Genomic DNA, 14,900 nt, shown 5'->3' on the forward strand with positions numbered 1-14,900 from the left:
CTTTGAATTCCCAGTCAGACAATGGCACTGTATACCAGTAGTAAAAATTGTGGGTGCACGTAACCCCAATATATTCTTTGAATTCCCAGTCAGAAACTGGCACTATATGGCAGTAGCAAGAAATGAGGGTATTTATAACCCCAATATATTCTTTGAATTCCCAGTCAGACAATGGCACTGTATACCAGTAGTAAAAATTGTGGGTGCACGTAACCCCAATATATTCTTTGAATTCCCAGTCAGAAACTGGCACTATATGGCAGTAGCAAGAAATGAGGGTATTTGTATTCCCAATATACTCTTTGAATTCCCAGTCAGACAATGGCACTGTATACCAGTAGTAAAAATTGTGGGTGCACGTAACCCCAATATATTCTTTGAATTCCCAGTCAGACACTGGCACTATATGGCAGTAGCAAGAAATGAGGGTATTTGTATTCCCAATATACTCTTTGAATTCCCAGTCAGACAATGGCACTGTATACCAGTAGTAAAAATTGTGGGTGCACGTAACCCCAATATATTCTTTGAATTACCAGTCAGAAACTGGCACTATATGGCAGTAGCAAGAAATGAGGGTATTTATAACCCCAATATATTCTTTGAATTCCCAGTCAGACAATGGCACTGTATACCAGTAGTAAAAATTGTGGGTGCACGTAACCCCAATATATTCTTTGAATTACCAGTCAGAAACTGGCACTATATGGCAGTAGCAAGAAATGAGGGTATTTATAACCCCAATATATTCTTTGAATTCCCAGTCAGACAATGGCACTGTATACCAGTAGTAAAAATTGTGGGTGCACGTAACCCCAATATATTCTTTGAATTCCCAGTCAGAAACTGGCACTATATGGCAGTAGCAAGAAATGAGGGTATTTGTATTCCCAATATACTCTTTGAATTCCCAGTCAGACAATGGCACTGTATACCAGTAGTAAAAATTGTGGGTGCACGTAACCCCAATATATTCTTTGAATTCCCAGTCAGACACTGGCACTATATGGCAGTAGCAAAAAATGAGGGTATTTGTATTCCCAATATACTCTTTGAATTCCCAGTCAGACAATGGCACTGTATACCAGTAGTAAAAATTGTGGGTGCACGTAACCCCAATATATTCTTTGAATTCCCAGTCAGACACTGGCACTATATGGCAGTAGCAAGAAATGAGGGTATTTGTATTCCCAATATATTCTTTGAATTCCCAGTCAGACAATGGCACTGTATACCAGTAGTAAAAATTGTGGGTGCACGTAACCCCAATATATTCTTTGAATTACCAGTCAGAAACTGGCACTATATGGCAGTAGCAAGAAATGAGGGTATTTGTATTCCCAATATATTCTTTGAATTCCCAGTCAGACAATGGCACTGTATACCAGTAGTAAAAATTGTGGGTGTATATAGCCCCAATTCTATTGCTAGGGGACTTGCAGGGTATTTCTGGGGTGAAGGTGGGGGGGCACACCGTTGGAACGGGTATCGGGGTATATATCGGGTATACGGGAATACACTGACAGTGTATTCCATTCAGGATCCTGGGAAAGCTGGGTTGCGGCGATTGAGCCCGTCAGTGCCACGTTACACTGACAAGCTTCTCCCTGGAATTTAGCTCTTATAAGAGCTGTTGGTTGTCTTCTCCTTCCTATCCTAGCCTGTCCCTGCCTACCCAGAATCTAAGCCCTAGCTAGCTGGACGGAAACCTCCGTCCTCGGTGAATTGCAAGCTCAGAATGACGCGAAGCTGGGCGTCGCTGTTCTTTTAAATTAGAGGTCACATGTTTTCGGCAGCCAATGGGTTTTGCCTACTTTTTTCAACGTCACCGGTGTCGTAGTTCCTGTCCCACCTACCCAGCGCTGTTATTGGAGCAAAAAAGGCGCCAGGGAAGGTGGGAGGGGAATCGAGTAATGGCGCACTTTACCACGCGGTGTTCGATTCGATTCGAACATGCCGAACAGCCTAATATCCGATCGAACATGAGTTCGATAGAACACTGTTCGCTCATCTCTAATTATTATTATTTATTAATAAAATAGTATTTTTGTTTATTACTTGAAAAGGCAACACAAATGCACTTGACATTACACCACATTTATTGTTTTAGACACTTGAAGCCTTGTTTGAATAAAGGGAGTTTGGCAGGGAAGGTGCATGGCTTGAGGTGTTTTTTTCACCACCGCCACTTCTTTGCATCCTTAATAAGCACTAATCCAATGATTTTGGTGTAGTTGATATATTTCCTCTAGCATCCATGATATGCTAATTAGTGTCACTATGGTCAAGTGGGTAGTCTTGGGCAAGATTAGACAAGAGTGTGTGGTTCTTATTCTGACATTTCCTGCCTGATTGGACAACGTAGAGAGATCTGTGAGGGATATTATACACATGAGTACATTGATCTCCCCATACAACAATGCAGCAGCCCCTTGTCTGGAGTCTTGATGTTACTGTCAGTTTACAAAGAACACATGACAATATCTCATGAACAGAAGGCCTCAGTTCACAGAAGCATTCAGGCTCCAGACTTGAGAAGTCTGTGAAAGGATCCTTGTAAATGTAGCGTTAGTCTCTTATTCTGTATATATGGACACGGCATAGAACAATATCTGTCATGCTGTTTACTTGTTATAATCCTCAGTATCCAGTCTTATTTTCCATGTTTAGACTCTGCACAGTATCTCTTCTCTTGTTCTATAAATATATAGGTACAGCACAGAACCACTTCTCTTATTCTGTATATACAATATGAACACTGCATTGTACCACTTTGATACATTATACTGGGTGTAATTCTCAGTAATGTCTCTTATGAATGAGGACGGCATTCTCCAGATGCTCCCTGTTGCAGGGGGAAGGGACTGTCCTATTCTGCCTGTCAAGTGGACAAATGGACTTTGTAGCACACAGGCACATAGGAGCAGGAGGACATCGCAATGACGACAGTCTCTCACTGTGTAATTGTTACTGATGTTTTTTATCTTTTTTTATTCTTCAAATACATTTACATAAAAAATATCAACAGAAAATAAAATATTTCCAAATCCACTTTTTTGGTAGAGAGTGGCCCAATTTTGACTTTTGTTATGAGGCTCCATGATTTCTGTGTATGTCCATTGATATTCTTACTTTAAAGCTTCAAAGCTCTACCTCTTTGGTACTTTATCTGTATTCATTTAAAGCTCTATTTGTTTCCTTGCTTCTGTAAAATGTTGTTTAAAGGGAATCTGTCAGCACCACTTTCCCCCATAAACCAAGAGCAGTACAGAACATTTCACCTGTTGTCCAGTGCTGAAGCGAAATGTTCTTTCTCAACTTTATCTCATCTTTGTTCATGTGCTAAGGGCTCAAAGAAGCATCTAAGCCAGCCGTCTGACTGAGATACTTCTCTGAACACCAGGCACGTGCACAGTGATGAAATGAAGCTGGGAATGCATACTTGACTTCAATACTGAAGAAGGAACGGGTATGTCACAAGGGCTAGAGGCGGTACATTGCATCTTAAGGGAGGTGATAGGGCATGGACATATAAGCCAACTCTTTCTCTCCCTTCAAAGCCCTCATTTGCATATTGATGTCACGCAGACATTAAACAGACAGCGTTTGGCAACAGGTGAGTTGCCCTATCGAGTAGTCCTCTTGGCTTATGGAACAAAGTTGTGTTGATAGGTTCCCTTTAAATTGCAATTACAAAGTATAAAAATAACATATTATGAACATTGATCCTATAATAAGATTGCACAGATATTCTGTGACATTATTTTTTCTTTGTTTTAGTTTTATTTTATCCAGAAGAGCATCTGCACTTGCAAATCTTACTAAGGAACAGAGGTAAGGGTCTCTTTTGTATATAAAAAAAGCTTGGAATGGAATAGAATTAATCAGTTAGTAGAATGATTGGTACAATATCAGAAAGACATTGCCCCAAACAAATTCAAAAGGTTAAAAATGTTAATACAGTATGTCACGTACAGACCATCCTAGAATATGAAGTGGGTGAGGCTGCCATGGGTTAATTCACACCATCCCCTCAATCTTGTACTTATCCTAAGTACTTATCACTAATGCTGCAAACTGAGTGTAAATTATACCTCAATCCTGTCCACGCAGCCAATATGGACACCTCCACCACCACTTTAAGGGAATAGTGGGAATCCTATTGGTGTGAATTAAGCACACATCTCTCTAACAGTCAGACACAAACGCACTTTAAAAGGGTAATGGGTTCATACGGTATACGCAAATGACCATTGATTGAATAATTTAATATCAAATGTTCAGTGCTTTCATATAAAAAAAGATAAGCAAAAGGTAACAAAACAAGCAAAATAGTTGAAAACATAAAAGGGAGAAAAACAGGAAAACCTTTTTCAGTTACAGTCTTTCTGGTTCTGTGGAGCTTAGAAGAATGAAGATGGCTGGCGCCCAACTAGGCTGCCTCCTCTGGGGTGACAAAGTTCTTCTTTAATCAGCAATATTTATGATGATGAACTCTGGCTCATATTCAGACAAACCTTCACTGTTCTTGATTCATACAGTTCAGATGCTTCCTTGTCAGGGCAATCCCAACATCCTTTTCTTGTTGAGGTGGATGAACTTTCCTTACCTGGGAAAGTTAGGGGATGAATTGTTTCATCCCTGCCTGGGAAAGTTGAGTTCTCACAGACTTCTGATGTCAGAAAGTCCCTGTTACAACTACCCCTCTTCTTATGCCTGACTACTACAATGAAGGTTCACGCCTGTGCCTGCTCTACGTTCGGGGTTTCCGTCCCCAAACCTACTTAAAGGGAGCCTTCACACGATGTAACGCTGCGCTCATTCTGATCATAAAAACACGTTCAGAATGAGCACGTAAAAAGCAGCTCCCATTGACTTGAATGGGAGCCGGCATACGTGCGCTCTCCATTGAAATCAATGGGAGGCTTTTTTCCCTATGCTTTCAATGTATTACGCGCGTATGACATTGAAAGCATAGGTAAAAAAGCCTCCCCTTGATTTCATTGGGGAGCGCACGTATACCGGCTCCCATTCAAGTCAATTGGAGCTGCTTTTTACGCGCTCATTCTGAACGTGTTTTACGATCAGAATGAGCGCAGCATTACATCATGTGAAGGCTCCCAAAAAATGAGGAGAGAAAAGTCCTGCCAGCAGGATTTTGATTTGTTTGTTTTATTATACATAGAAAGAAGAGAATATGTGAATACTATGCCAAAGCAATGGGCACTGAAAAAGCACTGCATGTAAGTTATCTTTTATTACTATATGTGTGTAATATTTTAAATTATGGCTTTGACTTTGCATGCTGTATACTGCGTTTTATATTTATGCATTTTTAATAACTGCTAACTTTTTAATTCTGACAATAAATACAGCACAAAAATGGCATGAAAATATCTTCTGGACTCAGTGGGGAATATTTATCTCCACACTGGCCGTTCCCTTTACAGCCATGATCAGCACTTTCTTCACGATAGTGGGAACCCAGCTTAAGATTGCAGGCAACCTTCTCTAGAGTTTCTTACAATCCAGCCAAAATACTGACGTAAATGCAGATAAGAAATGAAAAACTGGTCAAATAGTTCACCCTGACATTCACACGCATATGCACATGCATAGGTGCACTTTTACCTACATTTTAATAGTCATTTGAGTAAGGCCTTTGGGTGTACGTTTATGTACACGGGCAATGAGATATTTTTCCTAATGCATTTTTTTACATTTATTATTTATGTTTATTGCATGTCTTTCTACTGTCTCTCAAATCACTTGTTTTTATCGCATAGCCCGTACATTATGAGGAGAAAAATTGGTGTGAGGAACAGTATTCTGGAGGTTGTTACACTGCATATTTCCCACCAGGAATCATGACACAGTATGGAAGGTAAGGTGGAGCAAAGCATTATAACCTGATAAAGGTATTTCCTATTGCGCCTATGTGAGTAAGCTGAATAAATCCAGTAGATGAAACTGACCATGTGCTAGACTGTCCTAGTGTCCACCTAAAATCGCCAGATAAAAAGTCCTACTTGCATGACCTTCTCATTGGGCACTTTCAATTGAAAAGAACTGACACCAGACAATATATATAGTCAATGGAGTTTGATCATCTTTTAATCTGGTCCTCCCACAAACTAAAACAATGGATCAACATAGATGTGAACCAAGCATGAGTCTTCATGCACATGACCAAGTGTGCAATCCAAGTGTCCTCTGATGTTCTTTTCTAACATATTTACATCATATCCTATGAGCACCCATTGAAATGAATCCTTTGGAAAAATCCACTGCATGTTGGTTCTTTAAACATGGCAGCCGATCAACGCATCTTTTAATCAGTGGCACATGTGCACCACCATGTTGGTTGAGATCGTGCCCCGTGACGTGATCCAAAGCAGTCCATTTCCTTGACAGATGGGAGCCTGTAATAGAACAATATGGATTTTCAAATACACTGCACTGCATTATAGTGCAATCCAATATTATTGTATTGTTCTTGTGATGGGACCACCTAGAGTTCAAGACCCCATGAGGTATAAAAATAATAGTTAAGAAAATTATTTAAAAATAACTAAAAGTTCAAATCACCCCCTAGATAACTTTTTGTGACATAGTGGCAAACACCGAAGGCAACTGAATTTCTTTTTTTATTTTTGCCATTCTTTTCTACATTTAGTGTTCCTTTAAGTTCCTATAGATTACTTAAAGTCTCTTCTTTTTACAAAGTGTCATTCGGCAGCCCGTTGGGAAGATCTATTTTGCTGGAACGGAAACTGCTACCCAGTGGAGTGGATACATGGAAGGAGCTGTGCAAGCTGGAGAAAGAGCAGCCCGGGAGGTGCGTATTGTCTACAATAATTTCTTTGTATATTTTGTATAATGTAATTATTAAGGTAATTGAAAATAAAACAAAAACACTTTGTTGAGATGGAAACACCCAATACCTAGAACAGAAGCAGAAAATGGTAGCAGATGTTTCTGAAGATGAGCCGTGCGATGAGCTTGTCTCTCTAATTTATTGCTAAAACACCATGAAACAATAGCGGACAACTTCATCCACATAAGATCTGTACAGGCATCTCTGGCCTGACCCCAGTGTTATGAAAAGTAGTTCTTGTAGAATGTTTAGGATGCTGATTAAAATTAAATGAAACATATGAATGTACAGACGTTGTTTCTCATTATCCAAATCAAGTGTTTTAATGAGGATCTGGTTCCATTTAGATGGTGAATTTAAGTTCAATTTTTCAGATACATTTCTCCCGATAGTTACCATAACTTTGTAATGCTTTAGAGCCCTCTAGTGGAGCATGCAGGCAATTGCACATTACGTTTGTCTTTGCTTTCTTATTTCTCATGCATAGAAGCATTTTTATTGTCTATTCTGTATACAAATGTTACCTGATTAAGGTCATGCATTATTTTATAATACAGCCCAAACATTCATATGCTTATATAGTTATGTTTTTCCAACGTTTTTGTATTTTGCTGTATTAGCGCTTCTCCAAAGAAGTCATTTGAGTCTGAAAAAAATCTATAATATTGATCTTTACAGATATAAATAAAAGGCTGCTCATTTTCTACATCTATAAACTTTTGTTAGAAGCTACAACCAATATGTGAATTTCTGAATTGACTAACATTGTCTCCCTATTTACTCCCTATTACAAATGTACAACTAATATGTTTACAGAATAGAATGAGACCTTAATCTGACCCCTCTAGGTATTCTCTGCTTTGAACTTATCAATGCACCCAGTAAACTGCTGCCGGAATCAATATGGCACTCATCAAGCTTTGGCTGATGTACTACTAACCTACCCCGTCCTCACAGAGCAGCCACCAAGTCACACGATCCCCCTTTGTTGTAAGGAACATGGTTTGCTTGGTTTCTCTTATTCATTATGGAGCTGTGTGAGATCACTAATACAATATGACCCTATTAGCCACCATGTTATAAAATTCCCCTAACTCTCGCTAACTATTTATACTCTCTGTGTGCAGAGTCTCCAGTGTATTTCTGTGAGATGCAAATGCACACAACTCTACCATGCCTCTTTCTTGTAAGAGCTGAGGGTAGATGCAGGAGGCAGGTAAGATAAGCTGTAGATGCATCTCATACACTCCGCAACATTTGAAATTGCAACACCAAGAAGGAAAAGCCAAAAGTATTTTTTTATTGTAATTTTTATTGAAATTATTTTTCACAAAAAAGTGATGATTCTAAATAAAAATCAAAATACTACAAAATACTAAACAGATATACCGCTTCACCAGTAAACAGTGATTGATTCTTCCAGTGTAATTGGAGAAGAATCTACTTCCAGTGAATACAGTTACAGCACTTTTTCTCAGATTCCACAGGAATAACATTTTTCAGAGCTTAGACTGGAACATTTCGAACATCTAGTGAATGTGAAGTGGCGAGAATTTATATTCCTATTACACTCATTGACCAAAAAATAATGCAGCCGGAAAGAAATGTCGCATAGTTGTTAAACTTGGCATAGACTGAGATGTGTAAATGATTTTAGGTGTGGTCCAATTAGACCACTGGGTGTAAAAGGGGGCTTTAGGCTAAGGCCCCAAGGGACGACCCGCAGCGATAAATCGCAGCGGAACACATCACTGTTCTTCCCGCAGCGCTTTCAGCGCTTTATACAGATACTTCATGGAGTTTTCGTCCGTGGACTTTCTGTTACAGTTATATCTATGGGAAAACTGCAGGTGTTTCCGTAGATATAATTGACATGCTGCGATTTCCAAAACCGCACCGTTTTTGGAAATCGCGGCATTTTTACTGCACCGAGTTTTTTACCTCAAGTTGGGCATGGGATTACTGTAAAAAGCCGCGATTTTTCCAGCAGTGTTTCTGACCCGTGGGTCCCCGGCCTTAAAGTGTTTTCCCTGCTGCCCTATAAAAATGGCTCTCAGGAGCTATTTTTGGATAGTATACCTCTTATTTAGAGACCAGTGACTGCTAGACACACTTATAGACATTTTGATAATTTGACAGACTTTGATAGCCAGCACATCATTGGACTGAGAGAAGCAGAATGATCGTTTTGACAAATTCCCCACCATCTAAGCCATCTGATCTAGGTGTTAGGAAGTTTTGAGAGCAGTGTGTGCATGGGGGCATACACACACAGTGACCAGGCTCTGGACAGCCCAGACGAAACACCAGCAGAGAGGATCAATAAGCTGTCGACAAGCACAAGCAGCTCCCACAGTTCCTTCACACACCATCCAGACATGTCCTTCCATTGGCAACCAGTTACTGTTGCCTTTGTTTGCAGTGGTGACGTGAACAAGAAGTCTGGACTGACTACAGACTGGCACAATATGGTCTTTAGCAAAAAATCCAGGTTCAATTTGGAAGTTGACAACCGTACGGAGACCTTGTGTTGAGCACTTCGATCCCATCTTTGCTGTGGAGTGACACAATGCCCTAGCGTGGTGTGATGATGTGGGGAGGCATTGTATACAACAGTATATGACAGTCTTGACTAGTGGTGAGACAAGGGAAGCTTTCAGCTCAGTGATAAGTGCAGGACACGTTGCAGCCCCTTTTGCTTCTCATGTCAGGACTTGCCTCAAGAAGGGTTTCCCAGGAATATCTGCCAGATTGCAATGTTTTCTTGGCCTGTCCAGTCACCACAACTATCTCTAATCTAGGATTTCAATCAGGATAGCTGGCATGCCAGCTTTAGCAACTTACAAGTGTGGTCAAATATGCCACAGACTACCATAAGGAACCTGTATGCCTCCATACCCAACTGTATCCCATCTTGTATTAGGCTAGAGGCTACCAAACAGGGTACTAGAGCCTTCTTTCAACTTATCCCTTTGCTGTAATATTGTAATCTTTTACATATAGTATCATTATATTTACAGAACACAGGCTGCCATAAACAGCTGTCTTTATTATCTGACAGGTCTGAAAGCATAAACCTGGAATGTAAATTTCCACAACACATAGTTGCTCTGGACCTAATGTTATATTAAATGGTTTTACTGGATGATCAATTGGTGGGAGGGCTGTTTTAACACTGCTCTCGGCATGGCGAGCGTGTGCAGTGGAGAACCATCGACTTTCATCATTTGTCATATTCTGGTGTAAACAATGCCTTAAATTTACAACAGTTATGAACATGCATAATTTTCAGTTAGGGCAAAAGTCTGGCAAAAGATGTACCTGATTTATGATATTTATGTTTCATTATTAATCAGGTTAATCCTTAGGCAGACATGTAATATGCTGGTCTTGATAAATCCCCCCAATACTCTTTTTCACCGTACCCCTGCAGCTCCCGTTAGAATGCTATCTGACTCCCTGCTGGTCTCTACTTCCTGGTTTCATCTTGACACACAGGAAGTTCCAAGATATGCCCTCTCAGCCAATCATAAGCCTCAGCAGGGCTCGGCTCAACTGAGTGTTGGGAGGTACTAGGAAGCAGAGGTCAATGGGCATCTAGGTAGTGCCAGAATACAAGCCGTGGGAAGGTGAGTACAACTTCTTTTGTTATTTTATAAGACTGTGAGACTTTAAAAAATTTTTTTAAAAATCATCTAAACAACCCCTCTCAGAAATTGTATTATGTAAAATTCCCTAATATATTTGTTAAAGTTGCTGTAAATGTAGAGCTTTATTTTAATTGGGATAGGAAGGGTGATTTGTTTTATAGGCTAAGCTTGAAGATCTTTTTTAAATATTCTCCTAGAAGTCATTTTTTATTCTGCTAATCTATAATTTACATTTTCAACCCTAATCAACATTTAGTAGAAACCGTTCCATTCAAATCATTATGTGCTTTCATACTGTGAAATTATAAAACTGTAAAATGCATTACTAATACTTACAGATAATGTGCAAAATGGGACTCATTCCGGAAAGTGAAATATGGTTGCCTGAACCGGAGTCTGTGGTAAGTTCTGCATTGCCTTCACTTCGTATAATTAATGGTTGTGCTTAACTCAAGACAAAAAAAAAAAAAAAAGAAATTCTTTCTGCAACACCATTCTCTGCAGTTCATTATGTGCAGATTCCCTCTAGCTGAACAATATAAGCTGCGCTCTGCAGGGACAGCTGATGAAAATTGAAGCTGGTGGGATGCAGCTGTAGGGAAATTGGGCTAATGATTATCATTTGTAAATAAGATATGACTTCATCATGTGCTCGCAACTCAGTATTATACACAGCTAGCAGCTGATCTCTTTTACGTTTAATAAATTCTGACCTTACCCAGGATGCAGTGCTCCACATTTATACTTCTTAATTCCTTTCTGGTTCAAGTTTGGCATCAAAAGACTCTACTGATATATAATGGAGTCTAATGGGGTTGTGGTAATTTTGATAGCAAAACTAATGATGTATGCTATGTTAGTTTTCCATTGTAAGGCCCGGTTCACATCTGCGTTTGGTATTCCGTTCTGGATGTCCGCTTGCGGATTATAATGGGATCTGTGTGGTTTCCACATGAAACATGTGGAGAGAGAAATTCTGCTTGCAGTACTTTTCTCTCCGCATGATTTTTTGCGGACACCGAACGGAAACCTCACGGACCATTATAGTCTATGGGGTCCGTGTGGTTTCTTAGCTAACCTCGTATAGCTTTTTAATCAGGGGTCCCCAAGCGGACTCCGCAAACGGAATACTGAACATAGATGTGAACCGGGACTAAGTGACAGATAAAAGCTCACAATGATAGTGTAAAGGGTAATTAAGATTTGTGTGTTTGTTGAAATTTTTGCACAGCAGAAGGGTCGATGACCCACATACATATAAATAATATAAGTTCAAACCACTGAAGTAAATAAGTCGTGATGCTAAAAGAGATTGTCCAGGGCTTCATCAATGACCTGTAGCCACTGGTCTGTAACATCTGCAGATAAGGTTGAGTCTAAATCCTAGTAGCTCCGCCCACACCAGAGTCCGATCACATGGTCATAACGTCATCAGAGGTCCTTTAGCACACTAGGATTTAGCATCTACCCTGCAGATGAGTGGCCAGGATTCATTGTGTCTTATGGAAGATGTCTGTTGTATGGAGGAGAGGAAGCTACAGTAACGTGACACACACAGGGACCTTCCTTTAGTTACTCTGCCTATTAATGTCAGGCATTTGGGGTTATTCATTTAGTTTCAGTAACTCCATCTGCCTCACATTAATAACAGTTAACCCCATCATGTCCCTCATATTAACCCCTGTGTGCCCCATATAAGGGTTACTAATATGTGAGACACATGAGGGTACTAATGAAGGACTTTAATTATGAAGATACCTAATTATTACCTCCATATGTCCCACATATCAGTAACTCTTATGTGAGGCACACAGGGGGTTAATGTGAGGGACATGATGGGGTTAACTGCTATTACTATCATTCCTATGGAGTTACTAAGCTGCAATGCACATGACCCTCAGCTTATACTCGAGTCAATAAGTTTTCGCAATTTTTTGTGGTAAAATTAGGGGGGTCGGTTTATATTCAAGTATATACAGTAACTTTATAGGAAACAAACAAGAGGCTAATAACTGTTCTTGCACAGGGACCTTTCAATGTCTTTGTCAGCCACTGGCCCCATATGAATCCCTCTCCTGCCTGTCGTCATTTTCTTCATTAAACTGGACATCCCCTTTAGGCTAAGGCTACGTGTAGCGAAACGCAGCAGAAAAACACGTCGTAAATGCATTACAATTTTTCTGCAGCATTTTACATTGCGTTTTGCAGAGTTTTCCTCTGCAGATTTTCCTTCCCACTCGTATAATTCACACGCTGTGATTTTCAAAAATGTAAGCGTTTTTGAAAACGTAGTTTTTCTGCTGCTGATTTTTTTCTGCAATGTGTGATGGGATTAGCCAGGTACTGTAAAATGCAGCATTTTTTGCTGCAGCCTTTCTGCAGTGGGAAAAAAACTACATTCTCGCAACATGCGTCTTCAGCTTAAAATGCTATTAAAAATGCTGAGAGAAATGCTACAAAACTCTCATTATGACATCAAGCCCTTTCCGATATCCAATGTATTATTAACACAGGTAATGTACACTGTAATGTACAGTCCACTCTGATCGTGGGCATTGCGAACTGTGGGCCTGAAATTGTCCCAAAACAGAGAATACAGATGACATGTCATTTTGGCTGCACAGTGAGTCACCAAAAAACTATAAGAAAGTCGCAGAAATGCATCTTTTCTCGAATACCAGCCCATTCTGATTTTTTTTTTTTTCCAGTTTCCTAGTACATTGTACAGAATAATAACTAGTACCATAATGAGGAACACTTTGTCCCATAAACATTAAGTTCTCATATGGCTCTTTGAATGGAAAAATGTAATAGTTATGGGGTTTGGAAGGCGAAGAGTCAAAAACAAAAAATTCCACCAGCAAATAGAGGTTAATCAACACTGACTATTGAACAAAAAAGCAAGATGATGATCAGAAAAATCAATGAAGTTTTTGGACTATATTCAAACATCACACTTCCATATAAAATATAGACTATGGAAAGAAAATGTCACCACTATATTCATGGTTCTTTATTGATATATGCCACATTCAGAATATATCTGTTAATGTTTTAGACCATACGTTAAACATCAGACATTATTTATGCAGCCTATAAATAATAATACTGTTCATGTCACATGAAATAACACCGTAATGAGTAATAAATCATAATAATGATCATAAAACCACAACTACAAGACAAATAAAATTGGATGTACAATAATTGAAACACAATTAATTTTACGTTTTTCCTTTTGATATGATTGTTATTTTGGCTACAATCATATATACAAAGTATAAGGCCAAATATTATCTACAGCAATAAATCCCATAAAAAAGTAACCTCTGAAGCAGAAAAATAACATTGCGTTAACATCTGTGTACTCTGCTATTAAAGGTGTAGAACTGTAGTTGTGAGATACTTGAAGAAAAAAAAAGAATCTTGAAATTCGTATTTCTTTTTGTAATTGTTAATTTGCCGAAGGGAATACATTTATTTAGTTCATGCCAGGTATAAGCCTGCTTGTTCTTAATGGGTGTGTTCAATTTATAGCAATCCTATAATTTATATAAGCTTTAACAAATCTGAAATACTATTAGCTCAAGCACAGCTTTCATTGAGTATAAGTATCATATATGAATTTGTATACCTAATTCACAATAGTTGACCATATGAGATAAAACCTGAAAGTGTTTTATTTGGTGTCTTGAATCTGGAAATGTTTCATGGACCTTTTTTTCTTTTTATTCGTACACAGAGCTGTATGAGGGCTGGGTTTTTTGCGGATCAAATTGTACTTTGGGATTCCATATGATGTACTGGGTAGCTGGAAAACAATTTTAGAACGGGGTAATATTAGATAACAAAAACGCATTTGTTCCATTTTCTTATGGTACAGTGTTGTGAGGAAAAAAATGACATGATCCTTATAGTCTTCGTATCATCACAATCACAGTAATGTCAAACTGATATACCGTATTTTTCGGACTATAAGACGCACTAAGGTTTTAGAGGAGGAAAATAGGGAAAAAAAAAATTTTAAGGAAAAAAAATTGGTGAAATATTTAATAACCTAATAATATAATATTTCACCAATGTAAATAGAACCGGGGGGTTTCGGACACAGGGATACCAAATGTGTATGTGTTTCACAGTAATGTTTTTGTTTTCTATGTATTCTAGGGATATGGGGGTGATTTGAACATATCTATCTAATCTATCTATCTATCTATCTATCTATCTATCTATCTTATTTCTACCCATGTAATATCTCTAATATGTCTCTCTGCACCCCATATACTTCCCTCCTCCACGTTACATGATGTAGGATAAGGTTTGCATGTTGCACAGGATGCTGGGACTTGTAGTACTTGGAGCAGCCCCCTCCA

The 14,900-nt window shown here is 38.9% G+C and overlaps 1 protein-coding gene across 1 annotated transcript in view; it reads left to right on the forward strand.

The window, feature by feature from the left end:
- Nucleotides 1-14,900, forward strand: part of LOC142194712 (amine oxidase [flavin-containing] A-like) — a 61,528-nt gene that overhangs the window by 42,048 nt on the left and 4,580 nt on the right. Inside the window, exons 10-14 of the mRNA XM_075264021.1 lie at nucleotides 3,781-3,834; nucleotides 5,186-5,243; nucleotides 5,787-5,884; nucleotides 6,727-6,838; nucleotides 10,866-10,928. Of these exons, the coding sequence (XP_075120122.1) occupies nucleotides 3,781-3,834; nucleotides 5,186-5,243; nucleotides 5,787-5,884; nucleotides 6,727-6,838; nucleotides 10,866-10,928 (385 nt within the window). The remainder of the gene's footprint in view (nucleotides 1-3,780; nucleotides 3,835-5,185; nucleotides 5,244-5,786; nucleotides 5,885-6,726; nucleotides 6,839-10,865; nucleotides 10,929-14,900) is intronic.

This window comes from Leptodactylus fuscus, chromosome 2 (genome assembly GCF_031893055.1).
Source record: "Leptodactylus fuscus isolate aLepFus1 chromosome 2, aLepFus1.hap2, whole genome shotgun sequence".
NCBI classification, from domain to species: Eukaryota; Metazoa; Chordata; class Amphibia; order Anura; family Leptodactylidae; genus Leptodactylus; species Leptodactylus fuscus.